Here is a 27,352-nt window from a genome sequence, read left to right on the forward strand (position 1 = left end):
CCACAAGCCATTTTACACAGTCGGCGGCTCCCCATTGGGGTGTGGGTGCGTCGCCCCACTGCTTTCTCGCAGTGGGAGAAGGCAGAAACATAAACGGTAAAAACGACCATTTATGTTTCTGCCTTCTCGCATTGCGAGAAAGCAGAAGTGTCTTGGTGCCTGGTTGGGGGCAGGCAGGTGGGCGGTCCTGCCTGAGGGCAGGGGGGAGTGGCTTGCCCACTGTTGTTGGTACTGATTGTTTGGTCTGCCCTGGAGCCGACCAAACAGTCAGTACCCACAACAGTGGGTAAGCCACTCCCTCCCTGCCCTCGGGCAGGACCGCCCACTCTCCCTTTTTCTCTATGCAGAGAAAATGACCCGGCTGGGGGCACTCCTTCTGCGCCTACCAGCGTTGGGATTGGCTTGCGTTGCGTAGGGGAGGGAAGCTGCCTGCTGGCTGCCTCCTGCAGCAGGAACACGCAGACCCACCAGTACAGCTTGACCGGCCTGGAGCAGAGTCGGTGTGCGGTACCCCAGCACTCAGGTATGTTTTATTTCAATTGTTTTATTATTCCCCACCCGTGACCCCCCCTACCTCCCTCGAGCATCCGGCCGCTCCTATGTATTTGGGGTTGACTACTGTAGTCCGAATACTCCGCCGATGGATCGGAATAGATTGCCTGGCTTGCAGAAGCTTTTGTTTGTGTAGTGAAAGTAATTCCTTTTTAATCCCACCGCGAGAACCGGTAATAATTATTAAGAATTCTGTCACAATCTATTACTATCCATATTAAGTAACTTTTTACACATTTGATGCCCCCTGCTAGTTTGGAGCCACAGTGTAAAGTGTTTTGGATACACATTCGTGCCTAAAAGAATGTTTTAAATGTGCTTTACCAATCCATATGTAAAATGGATAGAAGAGCCGGCAGTGATTTAATAAAAAATCATAAATATGCTTCCTGCAGGCCTGTATTTGTGTCTGCTATTTATTGTTCCTGCTCTGACTCATGCAGCATTTCAGCCGGAGCCCGTCTTGGCCAGACAGCAGCAGCGAGAAGAAGATTGGCGTGACGCAGCAAGTTTACTGCCTACATCAGGCTCTGTGAAAAGGGCTGGGTGGGAAACAATGTTCAGAATTTTAATAAAGAATTAGCGGCAGAGCATTGGTCCAGACAGTGGAAATCTGATGCGATTATATAGCGAGGGCGAGGGCCGATGCACCAGCAATCGGTTGACCAGATGAGGGACTCCAAAAAAGGCCATTCTCATGACCGAGTAATCAAATTTGCACATGGATGTTTAACAGTGGAATTATGTGTTAGTGCTTTAAAGTAGAGTGCTTTTAGTATTTATTTAAACAATCGAGCTTCCTTAATTATTAAGTATTTTTCTTGTTAATCTGCGTTTGTATGTGTTTTTTTGCAGTTTTTTATCTAGCGCGAAATCTTGGAGCGCTTTACTCGAGCACATTGCCTGCACGAACTCAAGTCACAGCGTCGGATTGGTAACGCGGGCATTCGGGCAATGCTCGAGGGGCCGGTGTCCGAGTCCAGCTGTGAGCTGCTTTTTTGAGCAGTCTGGGGGGCTATTTGGGCGCTGTCTCTTTTGTTCGAATACAGCCAGTGGCTCAGTGGGTGTCTGAGTGGCCTTTCTGGGTGCAGATGGGAGCTCATTAACTCCGTTTAGCAACAGGCAGAGGTTTCACACTCTTTGTCTCACTGTACGGCCCATTAATGTGTGCACATACTGAGCAGGGGCAGGGGGCGTAGGTAGAAGTGGCCTCACTTGTTTCACCAGTGTAAACTAACGTGTGCATTTTTTTAACCGCCCCCCCCCCCCTCCACTCCTAAAGTTTTTTATTAAGATTATGCCAAAGCAGTGATCTGAGGAGTGAATATGCAAATGTGAGCCGATTTTTTGGGGGGCTTGCCCGGGCCGATTTTCAATCCCAATCCAACCTCAAGATACATTACACAAGTCGGATGATGATGCTGTTTTTATGGGTTTTTCCTCCTAGTATGAAGATTTTGGCTTCCCCAAATTGCTATGTGCATGATGATGACGTACTTCCTGGCTAATCACTCAGCTGTCACGAGTGGCCTGCTGGGAAGGGGAGGGGTGGGGGGGCATGACAAATGGCTTATGTTGGATGCGAAATGGCTTGCATTTTACTACTTGCGTTTGAAAGTGATAAGCACACTGGTTTGTGCTGAAAGCAGCCGCTTCCAAACCCTAGCAGTAAAATTCAAGCTAGTAATCAGGGTATAAACTAAAACCAGCAAAACTTACATGGTAACAAATTCCAAGCCACGGATGGCACAGTGTGTAATTGTGTTATGCATCATCATCATTATACAAGGCATAAACTGAATTATAGTGAGCTAAGACAAGCTTCATCTTTACATGCAATCATTGTAAGGCGAATCCTTCTGGGACTCTCTTGTCCCTATGCATCTACTATGCTCCTACATAGCCTCCTCCCTCATCTCCCCATAGCCCCTCTCTCACATGAATTTCTTTTGTTTTATAGTGCTGTGTAGTGTTGGATTTCAGAGCCATGTACACCTCATACACACACACATTATACAGAGACAATGGCATACGTGTGTAAATCATTGCATAGGGAATGTTACATAAAACAAACGTGGACTACATAGAGCAGGTGTCACATGTCATCCATATTGATAGGCAGTATAGTTTAAGACTGGCTGTTTGCTCTGGAGCAGCACAAATGTATAATTTAAAACCAGTTGTAACACCATGGTTGTGTTGACTATACAAATAAGAATTAATTTCTAGCCAAATGCACCATTTTTTGCAATATTAGGATAAGGAATGACTGGAGAAACAAATATCATAACGCTCTAACCTATGCCTTGCAATTTTTATGCAGCTCTCAGATGACAGTTAGTAGCTCTATCCACTAACTTAGGCTTGTAACTTTTAAACTGCAAGTAACAAAAGCATGACTCTAACAAAAGCAGTAATCCTCTGAACTATTTACATTATATGACCTTTTTGTGATCTGCATGCTATATGTTCTTTGCAGTAGGTATATTAACTCTCTGCACATTACTACCATTGCCTTGGGGTCTGTTCCAGAATGGGGAAGTGCAATGTACTAACTACTCTTTCACAATTGCTTTATTAACCTTCTTGCTTTCTCAAATTTGCTTGAAAATGCACCATTTGCCCAATCTTTTAAAAACAATTTCTCTGGAGAGATTCTCTCCAAAACCCCCTTATGTCGCTCGGGCTTGCTCTCTGTGCTCGCTGGCTGTGGTGCACTCAGGCGTCACTTTTACGGCTCACCACTTTCAAATGTCACAAGCCACCACTGATTTTTCATATAAAATTCCAAACATAATCCTGGACATCTTGAGGTCGCAGCTGCTAGCATTTCATATTTCGATTTGCACATTCCAGTCATTCATAGCAGCCTTCAAAATAGACTTCACAAGAAATAGCTAGGTATAGAAAATATATTTATTGCTCCTTTAGCCAAGAAGCCCTTCCTCTGCTTCCCGCGTGCTGTGTTTAAACTTGATTGCTTCGCAGTGACGTAACAAGGTGCAATTGAACCCTTATGTACGCAAGTTTCAATGGTAGCAGGGGTGTGTGTGACGCAGGCCCTTCTGATGTTAACACCATTCAGGAGGCCCCTTTCAACACAAGGCCTTTAAATATACAGGACATATGAGAGGCAGAGAGTCCCCATCATTTCTTGTTACTCCACTGGCTGGTAGAGTAGTAAAACAATTGCTTAATTGGGGTGCAGTGGAACCCTCACACTCCTGTCTCAGATCTTTTGTGTACTTGGTCTGTTGAAGGCACACACACCTTGTCCTTGCTCACAGCTCTACTCTAGCGAGCCTGCTTCATTTATAGACTATTACTGACACAAAAAAGGTTTATTGCATAATTAATTACAAGTATTCCAATTTTCACATTATAAAATAATAGTACAAAATGTAATACGTTTTACTAAAATTCTTACTCCTCCACAGTTAAGAAAAATTATAAAAATGTTGTTTAAAAACTTTTTTCCTGCGATACTCCCCCCTATCTTGGGTTCTCAGCGTGATTTTGCAAATTCTTAAGATCTTTTACAAGCCCTAGCATTAAGGTGGCCATAATGTCCCGCTTTTTGGCCTACCCCCTGTTCAATTTGACTCAGGCATTTTTTCACTTCGGCCAAAAATTTGGTTCCCCGGCATGCCATGATAATAGAATTCCCTCCCAACCAACATGTCACAGCTTGTCTGCAGGTACGGATCTTTAGTTCATTAAAGGTGAATTTTAAAAGTCGTTGTCTCTGTTCCATAAGTTCCAGGCAGACACACAGAAAATGGGCTAAAGATTCTGTTTTGTAACCACATAGTCGACATTGCTCCGTCTGGTGGGCGCCTTTCAGGGATGGTTGTAAGTCCTTCGAGATGTGCATACCCATCCTATAATCAATAAAAGCTTTTTTTAGATACTTATTGAAGTGGGAAGTTAAGTAAGCATGTGGTTTTCCTGCTATAAAAGAGTTGATAATTGTCCAACCATGCCGCCGTTTTATGAATGTACCTTTATCTTCTTGAAAAGATTTATTTTTTGCTGCCATGTTGGCCGATCTGGTTAAGCCTGCTTTGTCCATTCCAGATTCCCATGCAGCTTCCAGCTCCAGCTATTTCACACAAACTTTCAAATACTTTCCCCAGGAGCACGGGGATCCGGTCTCCCCTTGATTTTTTATTTCTTCCCAGCTTAGCCAGTCCAAGGAATTCGGATCTGCAGATCTCAGTTTGTAACACAGTTTTACAAAGCCGCTCATGCTCCTGTATTTCTGGTTTTGCAGACCAAATTCAAGCCTGATTTGCGAAGCTGAGGCAAATTTTGGAAGATTAAAAACAGCTTTGTAGATTTTTGTTTGTAGATCATTTAGTAAGTCGGCTTCTTTGCCGCACCAGGTGACCAAACCGTAGGACAGGGTGGGTAAAATTTGGGCCGACATGACTTCCAACAGGTGCTTATAATTTGGACAGTCCATTTTTGTTTTTAGTAAACGGTAAGCAAAAGTTAGAGTTTGGGCTTTTGCAAGTATTGCTGTTTTATGCTCTATTAATTTTGCTCCCTGGGATATTGTAATTCCAAGATACTTATAAGACCCTTGTTCGTCCACCTTTGCCCCATTCGCCATCCATGTGTACTTAATTTTTTGGGGGTCTACTAGGCGGACCACTTTTGTTTTTTCTTTATTTAGGTCCAGGCCTTCCTGTTTCAAGTATGCTGCTAATTTATTTAATGCTCTTTGTAATCAAATTGGCGTTTTACTCAGCAAAACTATATTGTCTGCATATTGCAAACAAGGAATTCGATAATTAGACAGTGAAGGTGGGTGAACTTCGTCCGACTCCAATACGATTGAAAGGTCGGAAAGGAAAAGATTGAAGAGAGTAGGAGCTAAAACGCAGCCTTGTTTTAGTCCTTGGTGCGTTGGTATACTCCTCGTTGTACAACCTCCATTTTCCAATTTCACTCTTGCCCAGGTATTTTAATATAGAGCTTTTATTGCCTCTAAAGGTTTGGTCTGCATATACCAGGTCTTTAATTTTCCCCATAGACGCTCTCTGTTAACCCGGTCGAATGCCGATTTGATGTCGACAAAACAGGCATACAGCCGTGCTCCCTTTGCTACTGATCTGTCTATTAGTAATGAAAGGCATGTCAAATTGGTGATTGTTCCCATTTTCCGCCTAAAGCCTGTTTGGAACCGGGGAATTCTGTTAGTTTCTTCAATCCAATCTTGCAGGTTTAAAAGAATGCAAGAGGCATAGAGCTTTGCCTCCACATCTATTAAAGATATAAGCCTGTAATTTGTTGGTTTACGATGGTCACCATGCTTTTATATTGGGTGAATAATGTTGCCCTTCCACGACGCAGGGACCTGGTCTTCTTTGTAGATGTGATTGAAAAGTGGTGATGGAGTCTCTGCCCAAAAGGCCGGGTCATGTCTGAAGATAGCATTTGGCAGCCCATTTGGGCCTGCTGCACCTTCTGCCTTTAGTCTTGATATTAATTTACACAGTTCCCCTTTGGTGGTTAATTCCGGAGTTATGGTCGCCCCTTTTAAAACCACCTCCGTCTCCAAGCCTTTGGTATCAATGTTATTTGTATCTATTGGTTCTTCCTCATTTGTGTTTATTGCCCGTAGACCATTTGTAAGGCCTGCAGCTGTTGTGCAATATAAGGATCGTACGTGCTGGACCCAAGAATCGGCTCCCACACCTGCTTCCTGATGAAGTTTTGATCCTTTATTTAGATCATTAATAATGCCCCAAAAGTCCCGACTGTTAGGGTGTTTTCCGGCACTTAGAAGTTTATTCCACAACTTTTCCTTAAAGGAAGACTTTGCAACACCCAGTTACTTTCTGTAAGAGCTTCTGGCTTCAACCAGATTCCCCTTATTTGTCTGTAACCCCAGTTTATTTTGAAGGGCTAGTGCTCGAACCTCTTTAGCTACCCTTCTTTTTTTTGTTCTTAATTCTGTATTAAACCAAGACTCCTTCTTGAATATAAACTTACTCTGTTTCCCTGGTGTTTTTGGGAACTTGTGAAGCAAGTCCGAGATCAATTCCTCCCAATTTCTTACAAGGATGTCGTCTTTTTGTGACCCCAGATCAGATATTCGCGCTTTTGCGGAGGACTGAATTTTTTCCAACCCTTCTCCTCGCCGTTTTAATTTCTTTAAGTTGAATTTTGAGGCATGATGTAAAAGGCAGGGCATATTCGGTGCCAGGCTGGGCTTGGAGGTCAATATGGTTATTTGGGGGAAATGATCACTTTCTGACCGTTGAGCCATTTGCCTGGGATTAGCTCATCGCTTACTATGGTATAATCAATTGTGGAGTGGACCCTTCCACTCAGATATGTTATGCCTGCCGGCCTGTCCCCCCTTATGTTGCTATTTAAAATCGTCATACCTAGTTCTCTTATGTTGGTTGAAAGCCTGAGTCCGCCGCTGGAGAATGGCGCGTTTCCTTTTGCCCTCTTTTTGCCAATTAGATCGCAGTTAAAATCCCCAGAGATGAACAATGGACATCCTGAGTACGTTCTTTGCATCAATTTTATCAGAGACGTTAAGCTTGCATGTTTTTCTTGATGTAACTTCCTATCTGGGTGAATGTAAACGTTGATAATTAGGATTTGCCACTGTTCGAGCCCAGCTGTCAGAGTTTCAGAAATTCTCATCACTTGAGCCCAATTTAATCCCACATCCAGCTCTTCCGAATCCCAGTTGTATTTTAGGGCTATATAAGTTGATAACCCCCCCCCCTGTGGGTGCCCGAAGTTTGAGAGTCTTTCTGCCAAGATGTGGTGGTCCTTAAATCCTGATATTGCTGTGGGTGATAATTTCCATGACTCCTGAATCATGATTACATCTTGTTGATAGAAAAAGGCTTGTGTGTCATGATCTAACTCCATTTCTTGAAAGCCGTGCACATTCCAAGAACGAAATGAGAGACTTGTTGGTTTATTTACACTCTGCATTTCCTTCCTTGTGCAGGATTCCCTAGAGGATTTTTGCTCTGGGTTAGGTAGCCTTATTGCTCAATACCAAGGGGATCCAAGACCAATCCATTTTTTCCCTGCCATACTGACTAGTTCTTTGCTCATTTTCATTTGGGGGTACCCCGTCCCTTATACTTGATGCAACCGGTGAAATGGCACGAGCACCTAGTAAACAGCAGAAGGGAGGGCCTATTTTTCCATTCCCCTTTGTTGCGTTGCAGGAATTGTTTTGTAAGGGATAAGGATATCTTGGACGTTTGTCGGGCAATTGATATACCCCATGTTTCGAAATGGGGTTTTGTGGAGAATATCTTATCTGCGATGGCCTTTGAGGCCCAAGTTGTAACTGTGTCTTCGTTATCTGCGTTATGTCAATTTTTTTTAAATTCGACGGCCAGAAGGTCCTGTGTTGTTATCTCTCTTAGTGCTGGAGTTGCATAAAACAGTTTTAACAGGTTGCCACGATTGAGGGTGTCCTGTGGACCCTTTGTTGGATATTCTGGGATAAATATTATTTTGTGATCTGATGACTCAGGATGATGGAAGAGTTCTTTAGACGGTTGTGAAAAGCCTGCTTTAGACGATATAGACTCGATGGATTCATTAACATGGCTTCTTTTGGGGGAGGCTTCTCATTCCTGGTCCATTTTCGCTACCTTCGATGAGTTTGCTGTTCTTTGGTTTTGTAAGGAATTATATTGCTCGTTTGGAGAGGGTATCGATTCCCTTTGAAATAGCGCGCAGCTACGTTCGTTTTCTGAAACTGTAACGCACATGCGGGTTTTTACCAATTTAGACTTGGTTCTGATAATTCACCTAGTTTTTCGTTTGAGATTATGCCCAATTTTGCAGATGTATTCTGCATGCTGGTAAACACTGGGCCTTGGTTGATGTCTATTTTGGGCGAACTTTGTGTGGCTATATTTTCTCCCACAGCTCGTTTTACCTTTGTTTGCTCTGGGCCTCCGTTGTCAATAATATTGGTAGGGTTTATAAATCCTTGCAGCAGTTTATGAACTTTTGTTAGGGCTGGTCTAGTTTCTCTATTAAGACTATTGGCAGTGGTTGATGAGAAACATTTGATACTGTGTTGTTTGGAGGGTATTGTTATGACTCCCTGACTTGGTTCTCCATCCCTCTTGGAGATTTGTATGCCCAACTTGTCTGGCGAGTGTATTAGTCCCTCTTTTCCACCCTGTGGCATAATCAGCAATGAAGCGTTGGGTTCCTGCGCGGTATTTGTTTTGAAAATCGTGAAAAAATTGGCTAGGTCTGTGTTTTGTTGCTTTTTATACTTTAATCTAGCCTTCCTGGCTTTTTTCTTTTGTCTCTTGGTTGGTTTTTCCACCGTGAAGGATTTTTGAGTGGACTGTGTTAGTTCCAGGTCTAATGCTGACTTTTCTTGCCCCGCTTCCCTTAGGTTGTATTCTATATCCATTTGTGGATTACTGCTTAGGAGCTCGTTTCTGCTCGTCGTGTTAACTGAAGGTGAATTTCCCAATATAAAGTCAGTTTCTTTTTTGACCGGGTTGCGGGGCTGTTTTACCTCCCCTAAGATGTCCGACAGGATGGCCGGAAAACTTGCTAGCTTTTCGATTATAATTCCGCATCCACAGTTGCACTGTTGTTTGTTAAAGCAGGTGTTGGCGTCTGATTTACCCTGATTTATTACTAGTGACGAAATTGAGTCCAATTTTGAGTTTATACCCGCAATGTGGCCCGCCACTAAAGTAATAAGGTCAATCTGTACCTCCATTTTATTCGATTGGTAGTTCAGGACCTTACTGGCTTGATCTAAAGAGCTTAGTAAGGTCCTGGTCCATGATGTGGCTGGCTGATCACCTTGAGTACTTAAATCTTTAAGATCTGAGTCCGTCATGCTGCCTGATGAAATGGTTATCGGTGCAGATTGATTTGGGTGGCAGTAATTTATTGACATAATATGGCTGTCGTTTATTGTAAGGATTTGTTGGTCTCTTTTTTCCGCTGGGCAGCGTGGAGTGGACATCACCATGCCAGGACTCAGCTGATGATTGTTGGAACTTGGTTCAGTTCTTAGGGCTCTGCCTTGAGCATCTAAGTACGTGGATATTCTCTCCGTAAGTTCCTCCAATTCGGAGTCATTTGATAAAAACAGCGGTTTTAGCCATGGATCCCCTTCACGAGGGGATGAAGAGGATGAATTGCTGTGTCTTGCGGTTCCCTCCTTTGGGCTTCTTGAGCCCTTAAAAGCCGTTTCTTCAACCAGTTCTGTCGATGTTGCGCTATTGTTCGCATTCCGACGGGAATCATTTGCAAGGGGAACATCCGCAGTGTCCTTTGAAAATTCAGTATAGTCTTTTGCCCCTGAATAGGGGTTTGGGTGATGCACTTGGGCAGTGACAGCCGTTGGTTTTCCCTGGGGTAGAGGGCCCATGGGCTGCGGAGAGGGATTTGACCCTTGTTGCTCATTGGACCTGTTAGACGGGCTTTTGAGAGGTGGGGAAGATGCGTTAATTGGGGATATGGGGTTTGGCAGTTTGCTGGCTTCGGCTGTTGGTGCGCAGATCGCAGCAATTGGATCCTTTAAGTAAAAGAATTTTAAGAGCCCAGTTTTTCGTGTGGGATTCGATGTGGTTTCTGGGGTTGGTGCTGAAACCAACCTCTCCCACTCCCTTGGGCTCAGTAGGACCCCTGTCAGTTTGTCCTCCTTGTTTGTCTTCCTCAATGTTTTTTTGGGGGGGCTTTTTACTTTCCACTGGTAGACGCATTTTCCCAGATCTCATTTCCACAACTGGAACTGGAGTTACGCTGGGGATATGTTCCTGTCACCTCCTTATGCTCTTCCTGGTGACTCTTTATCCCCTCCTTGTCCCCCTGTGTGCCTTGATAGAGGGGTACTGGGTTGTTGGCGTGGTCCAATACAGACCTACACAGCAGTATGTGGAGGATGAAATGCGGGTTTTTGGGTTTGTGAGCCAGCAGATAGCAGAACTGGGCTCTCTCTCCTCCCGAAGAATATCTTCGTCCATGAGCCTGGCTCTTCAGTTTTCTTGCTGACTGTCTGCTTATCTGCTTATCTTGCCGGGCTACGGGCTACCATCCACTGTTCGTACCCTTATCGCCCTCGTAGCGCAAGGGTGGCGTCGCCTGTTGTCTTGACTGTTACTTGCTCCCCCCCTCTAACCCTCACTAAGTAGTGGTGGCTGCTGGAGGGGGCTACTAGGGGGCTACTATAGTCTGTCAGCAGTGCTAGCAGTCCAAGGTGAGTGCAAGTGAATACAAATGAGTCAAATGAGTCCAGACCGTTGCGGGACCTTTACGGGGGCTGCGCTCTCACCTCGCTCCTTTCGTTGCTTCGCGCCCGCTGCTTCACTGCTTGCCACGGCTCTCCGCTCCTCACTCCTCCGCTGAGGGTCGCTGAGGATCCCGGTTGGATGCTGAGCTCCGAATACCTAGGTGCCTGGGTGCCTGGGTGCCCGTGTGTCCTTGAGCCAGTTAACGCGCCGCCGCCACTGCTCCACCCCCTATTCAGGGGGGGGGGTCTGGGGTGCTTGTTTTTGGATCCAGGTCTGGTTCCAGTTGATTTACAAAAGGGGGTGGTGATGAACAGAGTGTCTGAATTGAGCAGACCACTCTTACCCAGTCCAAAGATCAGGGCTTGATCCATCACCGTTATTTATCTCACTGCCCCATCCCAGCTCAGAACCTGGCTATATGCAAATCAGTCTGTCCCTGGCCCAGTGCATCATGGGAACAGGGCAGACTAAACTACCAAGCCAATTCTTTACCAGAAAGGAGACAAGCTACCGGGGACCGGTTTCTGGCATTTCAGCCTCTTCGGCCCGGCTTGCTTGAATCCTGATGGAGCAGTGAGAAAGGGACTCATGTCTGAGTATACCCTGCCACACCTATAGTGGCCAAAATCTATTTACAAAAGGGGGTGGTGATGAACAGAGTGTCTGAATTGAGCAGACCACTCTTACCCAGTCCAAAGATCAGGGCTTGATCCATCACCGTTATTTATCTCACTGCCCCATCCCAGCTCAGAACCTGGCTATATGCAAATCAGTCTGTCCCTGGCCCAGTGCATCATGGGAACAGGGCAGACTAAACTACCAAGCCAATTCTTTACCAGAAAGGAGACAAGCTACCGGGGACCGGTTTCTGGCATTTCAGCCTCTTCGGCCCGGCTTGCTTGAATCCTGATGGAGCAGTGAGAAAGGGACTCATGTCTGAGTATACCCTGCCACACCTATAGTGGCCAAAATCGATTTACAAAAGGGGGTGGTGATGAACAGAGTGTCTGAATTGAGCAGACCACTCTTACCCAGTCCAAAGATCAGGGCTTGATCCATCACCGTTATTTATCTCACTGCCCCATCCCAGCTCAGAACCTGGCTATATGCAAATCAGTCTGTCCCTGGCCCAGTGCATCATGGGAACAGGGCAGACTAAACTACCAAGCCAATTCTTTACCAGAAAGGAGACAAGCTACCGGGGACCGGTTTCTGGCATTTCAGCCTCTTCGGCCCGGCTTGCTTGAATCCTGATGGAGCAGTGAGAAAGGGACTCATGTCTGAGTATACCCTGCCACACCTATAGTGGCCAAAATCGATTTACAAAAGGGGGTGGTGATGAACAGAGTGTCTGAATTGAGCAGACCACTCTTACCCAGTCCAAAGATCAGGGCTTGATCCATCACCGTTATTTATCTCACTGCCCCATCCCAGCTCAGAACCTGGCTATATGCAAATCAGTCTGTCCCTGGCCCAGTGCATCATGGGAACAGGGCAGACTAAACTACCAAGCCAATTCTTTACCAGAAAGGAGACAAGCTACCGGGGACCGGTTTCTGGCATTTCAGCCTCTTCGGCCCGGCTTGCTTGAATCCTGATGGAGCAGTGAGAAAGGGACTCATGTCTGAGTATACCCTGCCACACCTATAGTGGCCAAAATCGATTTACAAAAGGGGGTGGTGATGAACAGAGTGTCTGAATTGAGCAGACCACTCTTACCCAGTCCAAAGATCAGGGCTTGATCCATCACCGTTATTTATCTCACTGCCCCATCCCAGCTCAGAACCTGGCTATATGCAAATCAGTCTGTCCCTGGCCCAGTGCATCATGGGAACAGGGCAGACTAAACTACCAAGCCAATTCTTTACCAGAAAGGAGACAAGCTACCGGGGACCGGTTTCTGGCATTTCAGCCTCTTCGGCCCGGCTTGCTTGAATCCTGATGGAGCAGTGAGAAAGGGACTCATGTCTGAGTATACCCTGCCACACCTATAGTGGCCAAAATCGATTTACAAAAGGGGGTGGTGATGAACAGAGTGTCTGAATTGAGCAGACCACTCTTACCCAGTCCAAAGATCAGGGCTTGATCCATCACCGTTATTTATCTCACTGCCCCATCCCAGCTCAGAACCTGGCTATATGCAAATCAGTCTGTCCCTGGCCCAGTGCATCATGGGAACAGGGCAGACTAAACTACCAAGCCAATTCTTTACCAGAAAGGAGACAAGCTACCGGGGACCGGTTTCTGGCATTTCAGCCTCTTCGGCCCGGCTTGCTTGAATCCTGATGGAGCAGTGAGAAAGGGACTCATGTCTGAGTATACCCTGCCACACCTATAGTGGCCAAAATCGATTTACAAAAGGGGGTGGTGATGAACAGAGTGTCTGAATTGAGCAGACCACTCTTACCCAGTCCAAAGATCAGGGCTTGATCCATCACCGTTATTTATCTCACTGCCCCATCCCAGCTCAGAACCTGGCTATATGCAAATCAGTCTGTCCCTGGCCCAGTGCATCATGGGAACAGGGCAGACTAAACTACCAAGCCAATTCTTTACCAGAAAGGAGACAAGCTACCGGGGACCGGTTTCTGGCATTTCAGCCTCTTCGGCCCGGCTTGCTTGAATCCTGATGGAGCAGTGAGAAAGGGACTCATGTCTGAGTATACCCTGCCACACCTATAGTGGCCAAAATCGATTTACAAAAGGGGGTGGTGATGAACAGAGTGTCTGAATTGAGCAGACCACTCTTACCCAGTCCAAAGATCAGGGCTTGATCCATCACCGTTATTTATCTCACTGCCCCATCCCAGCTCAGAACCTGGCTATATGCAAATCAGTCTGTCCCTGGCCCAGTGCATCATGGGAACAGGGCAGACTAAACTACCAAGCCAATTCTTTACCAGAAAGGAGACAAGCTACCGGGGACCGGTTTCTGGCATTTCAGCCTCTTCGGCCCGGCTTGCTTGAATCCTGATGGAGCAGTGAGAAAGGGACTCATGTCTGAGTATACCCTGCCACACCTATAGTGGCCAAAATCGATTTACAAAAGGGGGTGGTGATGAACAGAGTGTCTGAATTGAGCAGACCACTCTTACCCAGTCCAAAGATCAGGGCTTGATCCATCACCGTTATTTATCTCACTGCCCCATCCCAGCTCAGAACCTGGCTATATGCAAATCAGTCTGTCCCTGGCCCAGTGCATCATGGGAACAGGGCAGACTAAACTACCAAGCCAATTCTTTACCAGAAAGGAGACAAGCTACCGGGGACCGGTTTCAGGCATTTCAGCCTCTTCGGCCCGGCTTGCTTGAATCCTGATGGAGCAGTGAGAAAGGGACTCATGTCTGAGTATACCCTGCCACACCTATAGTGGCCAAAATCGATTTACAAAAGGGGGTGGTGATGAACAGAGTGTCTGAATTGAGCAGACCACTCTTACCCAGTCCAAAGATCAGGGCTTGATCCATCACCGTTATTTATCTCACTGCCCCATCCCAGCTCAGAACCTGGCTATATGCAAATCAGTCTGTCCCTGGCCCAGTGCATCATGGGAACAGGGCAGACTAAACTACCAAGCCAATTCTTTACCAGAAAGGAGACAAGCTACCGGGGACCGGTTTCTGGCATTTCAGCCTCTTCGGCCCGGCTTGCTTGAATCCTGATGGAGCAGTGAGAAAGGGACTCATGTCTGAGTATACCCTGCCACACCTATAGTGGCCAAAATCGATTTACAAAAGGGGGTGGTGATGAACAGAGTGTCTGAATTGAGCAGACCACTCTTACCCAGTCCAAAGATCAGGGCTTGATCCATCACCGTTATTTATCTCACTGCCCCATCCCAGCTCAGAACCTGGCTATATGCAAATCAGTCTGTCCCTGGCCCAGTGCATCATGGGAACAGGGCAGACTAAACTACCAAGCCAATTCTTTACCAGAAAGGAGACAAGCTACCGGGGACCGGTTTCTGGCATTTCAGCCTCTTCGGCCCGGCTTGCTTGAATCCTGATGGAGCAGTGAGAAAGGGACTCATGTCTGAGTATACCCTGCCACACCTATAGTGGCCAAAATCGATTTACAAAAGGGGGTGGTGATGAACAGAGTGTCTGAATTGAGCAGACCACTCTTACCCAGTCCAAAGATCAGGGCTTGATCCATCACCGTTATTTATCTCACTGCCCCATCCCAGCTCAGAACCTGGCTATATGCAAATCAGTCTGTCCCTGGCCCAGTGCATCATGGGAACAGGGCAGACTAAACTACCAAGCCAATTCTTTACCAGAAAGGAGACAAGCTACCGGGGACCGGTTTCTGGCATTTCAGCCTCTTCGGCCCGGCTTGCTTGAATCCTGATGGAGCAGTGAGAAAGGGACTCATGTCTGAGTATACCCTGCCACACCTATAGTGGCCAAAATCGATTTACAAAAGGGGGTGGTGATGAACAGAGTGTCTGAATTGAGCAGACCACTCTTACCCAGTCCAAAGATCAGGGCTTGATCCATCACCGTTATTTATCTCACTGCCCCATCCCAGCTCAGAACCTGGCTATATGCAAATCAGTCTGTCCCTGGCCCAGTGCATCATGGGAACAGGGCAGACTAAACTACCAAGCCAATTCTTTACCAGAAAGGAGACAAGCTACCGGGGACCGGTTTCTGGCATTTCAGCCTCTTCGGCCCGGCTTGCTTGAATCCTGATGGAGCAGTGAGAAAGGGACTCATGTCTGAGTATACCCTGCCACACCTATAGTGGCCAAAATCGATTTACAAAAGGGGGTGGTGATGAACAGAGTGTCTGAATTGAGCAGACCACTCTTACCCAGTCCAAAGATCAGGGCTTGATCCATCACCGTTATTTATCTCACTGCCCCATCCCAGCTCAGAACCTGGCTATATGCAAAGCGTGGAAGGGTATACTCAGATGTGAGTCCCTTGCTCATTGCACCATCAGGATTCAAGCAAGCCGGGCCGAAGAGGCTGAAATGCCAGAAACCGGTCCCCGGTAGCTTGTTTCCTTCCCAGTGTAAGAATTGGCTTATGTAGTTTGGTTTGCCCTGTTCCCATCATGCACTGGGACAGGAACAGACTAATTTGCATACAGCCAGGTTCTGAAACTGGGATGGTGCAGTGAGCTAAAAAACGGTGTTGGATCTAGCCCTGATCTCTTGACTGGGTGAGAGTATTCTGTTTAATTCAGAGACTCTGTCCCTCACCACCCCTTGTTGTAAATATTTTTGTCCACCCCAAGCGTGGAAGGGTATACTCAGATGTGAGTCCCTTGCTCATTGCACCATCAGGATTCAAGCAAGCCGGGCCGAAGAGGCTGAAATGCCAGAAACCGGTCCCCGGTAGCTTGTTTCCTTCCCAGTGTAAGAATTGGCTTATGTAGTTTGGTTTGCCCTGTTCCCATCATGCACTGGGACAGGAACAGACTAATTTGCATACAGCCAGGTTCTGAAACTGGGATGGTGCAGTGAGCTAAAAAACGGTGTTGGATCTAGCCCTGATCTCTTGACTGGGTGAGAGTATTCTGTTTAATTCAGAGACTCTGTCCCTCACCACCCCTTGTTGTAAATATTTTTGTCCACCCTAAGCGTGGAAGGGTATACTCAGATGTGAGTCCCTTGCTCATTGCACCATCAGGATTCAAGCAAGCCGGGCCGAAGAGGCTGAAATGCCAGAAACCGGTCCCCGGTAGCTTGTTTCCTTCCCAGTGTAAGAATTGGCTTATGTAGTTTGGTTTGCCCTGTTCCCATCATGCACTGGGACAGGAACAGACTAATTTGCATACAGCCAGGTTCTGAAACTGGGATGGTGCAGTGAGCTAAAAAACGGTGTTGGATCTAGCCCTGATCTCTTGACTGGGTGAGAGTATTCTGTTTAATTCAGAGACTCTGTCCCTCACCACCCCTTGTTGTAAATATTTTTGTCCACCCTAAGCGTGGAAGGGTATACTCAGATGTGAGTCCCTTGCTCATTGCACCATCAGGATTCAAGCAAGCCGGGCCGAAGAGGCTGAAATGCCAGAAACCGGTCCCCGGTAGCTTGTTTCCTTCCCAGTGTAAGAATTGGCTTATGTAGTTTGGTTTGCCCTGTTCCCATCATGCACTGGGACAGGAACAGACTAATTTGCATACAGCCAGGTTCTGAAACTGGGATGGTGCAGTGAGCTAAAAAACGGTGTTGGATCTAGCCCTGATCTCTTGACTGGGTGAGAGTATTCTGTTTAATTCAGAGACTCTGTCCCTCACCACCCCTTGTTGTAAATATATGGTTCCAGTTGAGGCAGTTTCAAGCGAGTAAAGGCACGGCCCGGGTTCGGGCTCGGGACGGGCGACGTTTCCCGGCCTCGCCCAGGGTCTCCCAGTTTCCTCCCGGTTTTCTCTAGCGATTACACCCGCAGCTTTCTCCGTGATTTCTCGCTGCTTTTTTCTTCACGGTGCTCGCGTTCGCGCTCACGGCGTTCACGGCCGCGCTTGCTTACTCTCCTTCACCGCTGCTGAACTGCCGAACTCTAGACTATTACTGTGTCTATTGAAGGATCCTAGGAGAGACCCCATCCTGCCGCTTTCATTGTTTCGGCGGCCAGTGTCACTAAGTGCTTGAAAGATGAGCTATGTGAGTGCTAGAAAGGAACTTTTAATTATCATGTTAATCTGAACTGTAGTGACGTGACAGGTTATAGATGCTAGTAGACAGCCTGAGACATAAATCTAAAAGCATAAAGTTCAAACCATGTCAGTGCCCAATAAAACGTGGTATGTAGAACAAGTGTGCTCAGGCTTCTTTCTACAGTGAAAGCATCAAATTCCATATTTTTACCATAGTGCTGATTTAATAACTTGGAATATCAATACTTACTGCCTCACAGATTCATGTTGCAATCACTTTACACAGGAAACTACGGAGTCCCTACTCATAAGGCGTATTTATTGACATTTATCTTGCAGAACGGATTTAAGTTACCAATGTTTGTTTATTAATTGCTGTACATGATCAAAGTGTATGGTAAGAGCCATATATGAAGACCTGTGCCCAGCAGTACACTCTTTGTTACTATAATTGAGGGAGGAAAAGGGCCATCATGAAGCAGCCTTGCTGCTCTTAAAACATAGACCCTTCCCACATGCAAAAATGCTTCTTCCCCCATAATCAAGACTAAACAAGCATTTGCAATGCAATAGGTCACACATTACTGAAAGTTTGAGCTATTGGCATTTTTAAATATTAATACAACGCCGATAGCACAAACTTTCAGCAATGCAAGACCTATTGCATTGCAAATGCTTGTTTTTATTGCTTTGGTTGTGATTATTTCATATCCTATTCTACTGAGACTAAACCTAATGCAATATTTCAGTTTACCAGCTGTAATCCTGTATCTTTTTAATATTCTCCTGATATGCATATATACTGGACTGATTATTAATTGGCACATACACTACTTAACTTCAATTACTGATTCCTGGTCCTTGTGGACCCAAATGGACTTCAAGAAAGTTGCATTGTTTTATTATTGCTAACTCCCTTTGCGTCTGTCAATTTAAAAAGATTCATCAGATGAGCACTTGTAAATCACGCACATGTGTGCTCTCAGAACCAATAAAAAAACAGTGTTCTCTTCATACTTGGTGTGGGTCTCCTTCTGATGGATAATACGACGCAAACTTTTTCCATATCTGTGACTTTCACGATATCTCACAAAGGAGTATTCTCCTCCTCAGTTTCTCATCCTGCACAACTGCTGAAAATCACTGTACAATCTAGTTAGTTGCTACTCAATGGCCTTCAAACTGTAAACTAACAAAGAATAACATTTTTAATTGAGAACAGGATGACTCTGGTGCTTGAAACAGAAAATGTGTTATGCACAGCAAGCAAAAATACAAAGTCCATTTAAAAAAATTGAGTAAGGCACCTAGGCCTACTTACAATAATGTCAAGATGCACACATGCTAACTAAAGTTAATAAAAACATGTGGTTCATTCAGTTTACTAAGCCTAAATATAAAAACGTGCAGAATAATGCCTTAAATATTGTGTGCAATATTGAATAAGTCATGTGTAAATCATGCGTGCAGTGATTATGCAGGTTACAGATTAACATGCCATGACCAATAGCACTGTCATGCAAATTAGCACCAACCACAAAAATAACACCATTTGTGTAGTTTTTTAAATCTGGCCCAATCACCACTGTCATAAATGGATGACACTATCAGAATTCACTTATGTGAATATGCTCGTTCAGACCGAATCATCACCACAATAGGTAGCACAAAAGGCAAGGCAATGTCAACACATTTGCATGCATAGCCCAGTTGTTTTTTAAATCTGCATACACTGTTTTGTTCCTTCACATGCGTGCAGAATTACAAATTTCAGGAATTCACAAAGCTTTCCCCAATAGTACGCCTGGACACAAACACCAGAGGCAGATTTCCAGGAGAACTCGTGGACATTGTTTTGCGAGTTCCTTCTTTTTGCATGCAAACAGCTTTCTGCATGTTCAGTTGTACGGAGACTACAGTGGTGCAGGCAACGATGCTTTCACAAGAGTAAAATTGCCCTTTTTTAGGTCGAGCAGCGTAGTCTGCTCGAGACCTTTTGTTGCCCGTATCTGGGAATGTGGACAGCAATGTGCCACGCGCTTTTCCTTTCCAGTTTTCACAGCAGGAGCGCGCCTCTCAGACACGCTTGCGCAGACACACACACACAGCCCCTGCTTTCGCTTGGCTTGCATGCAAACACGGCGCACACACACACAGGCGCGCACGCACATACACACGCTGCCGCCCCCCCTGCACACACACATACAGACACGCACACACAGACACGCACGCATACACACGCACGCATACACCCGCCGCAGCCCCCAACCCCCCGCCCCTGCACACAGACACACACCCCCGCCCCCCCTTACAACTAAGCCCTACTCACCACATCGCCGCCACTCCTGACTTCGGCAGCCACCGCGGGGCTCTCCCTCAAGCATGGGAGCCCCGCCCGCGTCACCAATGCTGCTCTCTGGCACTCCGTGGATGCGGGCTTCACGCAGAAGGCGGAAGTCCCACCCCACGACCGGCTTCACCCTGCCGAACTTCCGGTTCAAACTCTGGGCTCTTGAAATGGGGATGGGGGGAATATGGGGATGATTAATTAATACTTCTCTGTGGTGCGCTCTTTGAACCTCTTTGAACCTGGTCAATATGTTTTTGTTCAGGCTTTTGTCATTGAAAGTCCGCTTCCCGTCGCACCCCCAAAATGTATGCCCCCCACCTGGCGTGGCTCAGTGTGTGCAGCTCCAGCGCTTGCAGAATCGCTAATCCGGTTGCCAGGGCGACAGCTGCTGCTGGAGGGAGGGGACGGCAGGGGATGGCGAGCGAGTTGTATAATTACGGCACCGAGCGTAATGAATACAAACCCGGTGATTAACGCATCCCGCGGCAGCGGGCAGGACTCTCAGACGGAGCCGGGGAGAGCCGGCGAGCGGGCGGGTGCGGCAGCGGCGGGCCAGGGGTACGGGCCGGGGCGTCGGTGGCTGCGCCGGGATCCTCCGGAGGACGCAGGGGATTGGTGGAGCGGGATACTGTATCCCGGTTCGTGTGCCCGGAGGGAGGCGGCGGGCCTCCTCCCCGCTGTGTCTGACACATCCCGAAGTAAGTGACTGATTGCGGCGTGGAGACTGTACATCAGGCACAATGGATGGCAGCAGCCAATCATTGTTTTGGCAAGTCAGAAAAGTGATTCGAAGACATTCTCAAAAGGCTGCAGTAGGAGCTAAGGGGTAAAATCCGTTCGACCAATTAATGATGCTGTGCTGCTCTGTTTGCACTGATGCGCTGCTTTGTCCTTGCAGTTAGCTCTGTGGGTTGAGTGGCTGTTGCAAAAGTCATTCTTCAATCTGCAATCACAGGTTCAGGCCACAGCATAGTCAACCGACCTTTACAGATTTCCTGGTGTGGGGAAATAATACCATATTTTATGAAAAACGCTGCTGTTTGTGATGTGAGTTATGCTGATGTGTATATGTAAGATGCTCGTTGTTCGGTATAAAAAGGTCTAGTGCAAACCTAGGTGTAATGCAACGGAGTGCGGTGCAAGAGGATGAAAGGGACATTCTCTGGACAATTGAGGGGGCTAGCACCTCAGCTCTCACCCAAACAAAGACCCCACTGGTTTGGTCTTGTTTCTAATAGTATTCTGCAACGTAGTTGTGGCGCTTTCATTAAATAAATAACTCTACTGCGCCGTTTCCCGTGCTAAACTGCTCCCGGGAGTTTTAATCCTGATGCCTAAAACGGGTAGAAACTTTGCAGTATAGTTTTCTATTTATTTTTTGTGGTTTGCAGAAAAACAATCGCTCAAACAACGTATTCGTCCATGCTCAAGTTGGGGGTGTGCTTGAAGAAAAATGCGAAGTGCACGAGAGAAGCTGAAACAGGGAATAGTAATGATAACTTGTTTTTAGATAGCTCTTCATACTGTGCTTCCGCTATGCCTATGCACTGTAAATAACACTTATTACCCAAGCTGATGTAACGCTATATAATAATTTCGGAAGGATGAAAGCCTGAGTTAGTCTTGCCGGGGTTGTAAATCATGACAGACAGATCACTACATTTCTCAGAAGCCAGTGTTTACCTCATACCCTGATGACCCTACTGACTGGAAAAACATTACTATTGGAGACAGAGTATACACTTTCAATTTTGTGCTCTCTTTGTAAGGCTAATTTTCATGATTTCCCGGCCAACTACATGATTTCAGTAGAGAAGAGGGACTTCCTTTGCAGTATGGAACACAGAAAGAGTGTTTGGGTCATTTTATTGTAACTTGGACGTGTTTATTTTTTTTATTTTCAAGCCAAATCTTGTGGTGGCCACAGGGATTGACAACTGATCTTCAAATATTTATTGCAATTTTTTAATACTGATTGAGCCACCTGATTGGAACTTCCAAGAACTGGAAATTGGGTTTGGATGTTCCAATGCACAGGAGGGAACTAAGGCAGCTGGCCCGTGGATTGTTGCTGCTGCACACAGCTCCCTTTTGAAGTTGATCGAATGAACTCCACTCATTGACTATTACTACTGTCTGTAATCCGTGTTTTCACTCTTTGGTGAGTCAGCACTCTATTAAAGGGTGTTTTCTGTTAAAGTTTTGACATTTAAAGAAGCACTTTATCTCAGTACCATCAAGTTGCTTTTCAGAGGGGAGAAATACAACTTTGTTGCAATCCAGTTTTGGCTCCAAGGTTAGTGTAGGCTACAGAAGCACCCACTCCATGTCACACCACTGTGTCCCAAAGAGTAGACACACTTTAACTCATGCTTTGTGACTGCTGTATCTTGGAGACTAGGCCGCAGAGGTACCCTAACTAGGAATACCCTGCATAAGCTTTCATGCTACAAGACCACTGTGTCCTAAAGAGTAGACACAGGGGCACTCATGCCACATGACCACTGCGTCCCGAAGTGTAGGCACAGACACTCATACCATATGATCACTTTGTCCTGAGTAGGCACAGAGACACTCTTGCCATATGATCACTTTGTCCTATCGCCCTCACTCTATCTATCTATCCCACTCACTCTATCCATCTGTCTATCTATCGCCCTCACTATATCTGTCTATCTATCGCGCTCACTCTATCGCCATCACTCTATCTATCGCACTTACTCTATTTTTCTATCTATCACCCTCCCTCTATCTATCTATCGCCCTCACTATATCTATCTATCACACCACTACAGCATCACTCAGGGGCACCACAGAATCACTATGCACTACCACAGCATCACTGAACGCCACATTATCACTTGTCGCCACCACAACATCACTCAGCGCCACCACAGCTTCAATCTGTGCAACCAATCAACAACAACTGGTTCAAATATGTTCTCTCAATTATTCAAGCTTTATTACAAATGTCACAAAAAGATGTTAATATTTCACTTTCACTCAAGTTTAAGCTATAGCTATTATAAATTACAATAACTTTTATTTAAGTATTAATTGTTTTAAAAATAATTAAAAGCCATTGTTATTTGTAATATCAATACATCTAAGTCACGTAAATACAAAACATCTTACATTACAAATGCTATAGGTGTCACATTTGCAAAAGTTAAACGTATTGGCATTGTAAATGACAAAGCTATTAATTTCGCTATTTTCAAAATAAACACATAAATAAAAAATGTGTCATTTACAATACCAATAGCTCAAACTTTCCTAATGCGAGACCTATTGCATTGCAAATGTTGTTCTCTTTTTTTCTCTTCAAAATTGATAATGTTTGACCAGATGGTAACTCCTTTCTGTACACTTCCTACAGTTTGGGAAATTTCACAGCCCATTCTCACCCTAGAAACTGATTTACCCTGCCTTGTGGCTGGGATCATGGGAAGAACGGGTCCGGAAAACAAACATACTTGTTTGTGGGTAATCACAAACTTTCAAAGTATTACTGCCCTGAAACACCCACTCCCTGCCCTTTGGAATGGGTTCACACACACAAAAATCTACATGGGGTAAATTTTCTGGCAAATGTAAAATCATGTTTTGTGAATATTGATGTAGGCTGGACTCCTCATAAATAATAATAATAATAATAATTCATTATTAAAAATTACTTCCAGAATTGACCCTTTATTGATTGGAAACCGAATACAAAGATACTAAAGCCTACAGAAACCAGAACAAACAAAAATAAGAGTGCCATTTAGAGTTCTAGAGGTTATGCACAGTGAGAAACGTGTATACATCCTGCCTAGACACCATAGTAAATAAGAAACAAAATGTAGTGAAAGTGATGTGTTTTGATATTGCTAATCTGTTCTTGTTGCATTCTATACACAGGGAGTTTCATCACTTCCTCTGGGATATGGATCCCATTATGGATTAATGGTGAGTGGCCACTGGCTGTAAACGTTTTTTACGTCTATTAATTTATGATGCTGCATTTGGTGGCTAAGTCATTCTCTATTGATCAGCATACTCCTTTGCCTTGTGCTGGTGGTCGTGTGCCCCTCTGAAACCTTATACTTAATATGGCATATGCACATAATGGTGAATATATTGGCATTTACAATGCAATCAGAGATGAGAATCGAGACCCCATATATTTACTTATTTATTTGTTCATTTTGTATTTATTGTAAAGGTTAGTTATACCAGACAGGTGTCAATGCACTGTGCAAAGTTACAAGAATGGAAATGCAAAACACTCTTGAAAGGAACCAGCACATGAATTATCAAGTAAAAACAAAAAGAAAACTCTGGTTAGACAGCATCATCCTCAAAAATAAGCGCTATTAGTATATGTTTCAGAATTCACCTGGAGTAAATTGACTACAGCAGCCCAGGAGGGAGAGTATTAACAAAATGAGGAATAACATATAGAGTAGCTGAACTGAGAGGGCTAGGGCGTTCTAGGGAGTAAAGTTAAAGGTAGAGTCGGTTAGAGGGTGAGGAGATGGAAAGCAAACAATGTGGGATGGGTGAGGTGCGAGAACAGCGACAATTCAAGAGAAAGGGGAGGTAGATTTGGTGAATTAGAAAATTAGGTAAACCTCAGGTATGTAGGCCCTTGTTCACTGTAAGAGGTCCCAGGAAGAGAGAGTCAACGAATTCATGGCTTTGATGCTGTAACTGGACCAGGTAGGGTTTAAATAGATAGCAGAACGTTTTCAAGGCACCTGGGAGGAGCAAGGGCAGGGAAGAATCACTCTTAACACGCTGTGTGCTATAAAAGCATCAGTTCATCATATCTGGTGTAACTATATTACACTTGAAAATTGAATGTTCTGGTGACATTCTAATATTTATGTAAAATACTTTATATAAACCTTGTAAACAGTAATTTGTGTAAGATTCCTAATAAAACATTGACAACGTGGTCGGTGAGATGTGTACTCAGAAGCACTAATGACATTCAGGTAGAAAAAGTAGGGATTCCTGCTGTTGTTTGTCAAATTACTGACCATTAATACTCCCCACTCCAACCCAGTCATTCTCCTCACAGTCTTTACACTGTGAAGTGAGCTGTCACCCTCAAAACATGAATAACGTTTTCACTGGTTCCTAAAAACAATATTCATAGTTGTAACTTCTTTCAGGTTACTCCAAATCTCAGATGGTACTTGTTTAATACATTTGCTTTACTGCACCATCTCTTCTGGTTATCTGCATTCCTTTCTTCCGGCACTCATCTGGCATGTACCAGAGTTAGATCTCACAGGGAGGGAAAGCAGGGCTGTGTTGTGAAAGGCTAGACTCAGAGCAATTAAACATACCAGAACCAATATGAAGGCTACCACCTGGATGTATGACGTTACAACGCATACTTTTACTCCGCATACCATTACAACGCGGTATTCACAACGCATACCATTACAACGCATAGCGCTTTGGGGTGCTGGATAGTGGTAAGTATAATTTACTATTCTAACTTCAGTCCCCGTGGACCCTAGGGAAGGTGTTGGATAGTAAATTAAACTTACCTCTTATCCTAGAGCGCCCCCCAGCGCAATGCGTTGTAATGGTATGCGTTGTAATGCCTGCGTTGTAGTGGTAGTGCGTTGTAAAAAATGCGTTGTAACAGGTGCATACCCTACCACCTTGTCCATCTTACTTGATTCATTTCTTACGAGCTGAAGATCTGCAGATGATTGGCATCACAACATATATATTCCAAAAACACTGGGACAAAAATGTTAAGGGACAGTTTGCTAATGAGAGATAATCGGGAATAAGCCTTAAACATTTGAATGGGATCTACATGCTGTCAAAATGCCTATAAGAAAGACAGACTTCTGTCTAGCTTTGGTCTTGATCTCAGCTAGTTTGGAAAAAGTTTTGTAGTGAGATAATATCAACTGATAAGATCTATGTTGTGCATGTCCTTGAACACTCAACAGTGGCTAGAAATATGCAAGTCCCTTTAAAAAACATAGATGCGGTTACAGAATCGTACACACAGATTCCATTTAACAGCATATCTCTGGGTAACTATGGGAATTAAATATAAAAAACCATTGCAAAGATTCCTACTATTCACTTGATCTACAGGAAACATACAGGTATGTCTACTGTAAATGCAGCATTTATGTAATTTGTGGAAAATGTCCTAATTTAATTACAGAACCCTATTCGGCAGGATTAAATTGGGTTGTAAGATCAGATAAATATTTGAAGGACTCCCCTTCCAAAGCTGGCCCATGGTCATAATGCCATGCTGTTGCATCATAAACTGACCTAAGGCCATAATGCCATGCTGTCACCTCAGTCATCTCATTCAGCCATAAATGTTTTCAGAAGATTAACATTAGATCCAATCTGTGTTTTTTAATGTATTTTAGAAAAGGCACACCTCCACATAATGTTTGACCAAAAATGCTCAAGATGTCCATATACAACAATTTAGTATTCTTAAACATATAAACTATTGAACATTATAACCATCAAGCAAAAGCAGATCAATTAAATGTGATGGTAAATTGCTTTTGACCAGACCAGCCTGTCTATATACCCTGTATATCACTTAATTAAATTGTAGCTCTGGAAGGGACCGACCCTTATTACTTCTTTTACTTTAGATGGGTGTGCCCATTTCCATGCTCCTTTAATGTGCTTCTACCTCTATATTAAATCAGAAAACCATTTTTATGTTGTAAAAACAAAATAAATGCAGATTGGAAGAGATCGAAAGGGCTACGGGTTAGCTATGGGCATTAGGCTCAGATTACTACGCCAGGATACAGACAAACATCTTTTACATGAGTTGGCACTTCCTTCAAAAAAGCGTCATAATTCAATCGAAGATTGAGTCAATAATCTGAAAATGCCCGATGGTTGTTTGTCAGAATATCAAGCACTAACTAATGGGCTACAAAAATATCATAGCCAAAATTCTGACTACCAAAACGCTTCCAAGCTAATTATATTGGTAAGTATACATTTATTTATATAATCCCCACAACACAGTCAAGACCTAAAAGCTCCCCACCCAAGCTAGAGCAGAGACCCACAAGTGTTCCAAAAATATCTCAGAGCCATACACAAGTTCAACAATTCTTGGTATCCATCTTTAATGGAATTACCAGGGGCTCCAGTAATCAGTTTCTGGAACTACCCATCTAGGCTTTGCCCCACAGAACTGTCCCAAAGGGTTACCACATTTTCCTGTAAGGTACCCATGGCTCATCTTTGGATAACATGCTTGAGCAGCAAGGCCTCACTTTTGGAAAAGTGGAAGTTGTATGGGTGTCACAATTTAAACAAAATTACAATCAAAATATAGAAAAGCCCAAACCAAGTTTAGTTAAAGAGTGATTCCCTATATTATTCAGAAGCAAAGGCAATCCAAATTGTATAAGAGACCCAAGAGTGCTTATTCAGCAAAATCTGCCTGAAGGAAATAAACTGTGTGGCAAATCACGTGTTTGAAACACAAACAAGATTAATCGATAGTAAGAGTCACCTTAAATTGTTGAACCGGTGTTCAAATAGGTAGTGGCACTCAGCAGGCAGCAG

At 44.7% G+C, this 27,352-nt stretch overlaps 1 protein-coding gene across 1 annotated transcript in view; it reads left to right on the top strand.

Moving 5' to 3' along the window:
- Positions 1-23,699: 23,699 nt before the first annotated feature.
- The window catches only part of LOC147727431 (uncharacterized), a 99,839-nt gene continuing 96,186 nt past the window's right edge, over positions 23,700-27,352 (top strand). The window contains exon 1 of the mRNA XM_086963115.1: positions 23,700-23,725. Within this exon, the coding sequence (XP_086819241.1) occupies positions 23,723-23,725 (3 nt within the window). The 5' untranslated portion in view covers positions 23,700-23,722. The remainder of the gene's footprint in view (positions 23,726-27,352) is intronic.

The sequence above is a fragment of the Lissotriton vulgaris genome, chromosome 3_1 (genome assembly GCF_964263255.1).
Source record: "Lissotriton vulgaris chromosome 3_1, aLisVul1.2, whole genome shotgun sequence".
NCBI classification, from domain to species: Eukaryota; Metazoa; Chordata; class Amphibia; order Caudata; family Salamandridae; genus Lissotriton; species Lissotriton vulgaris.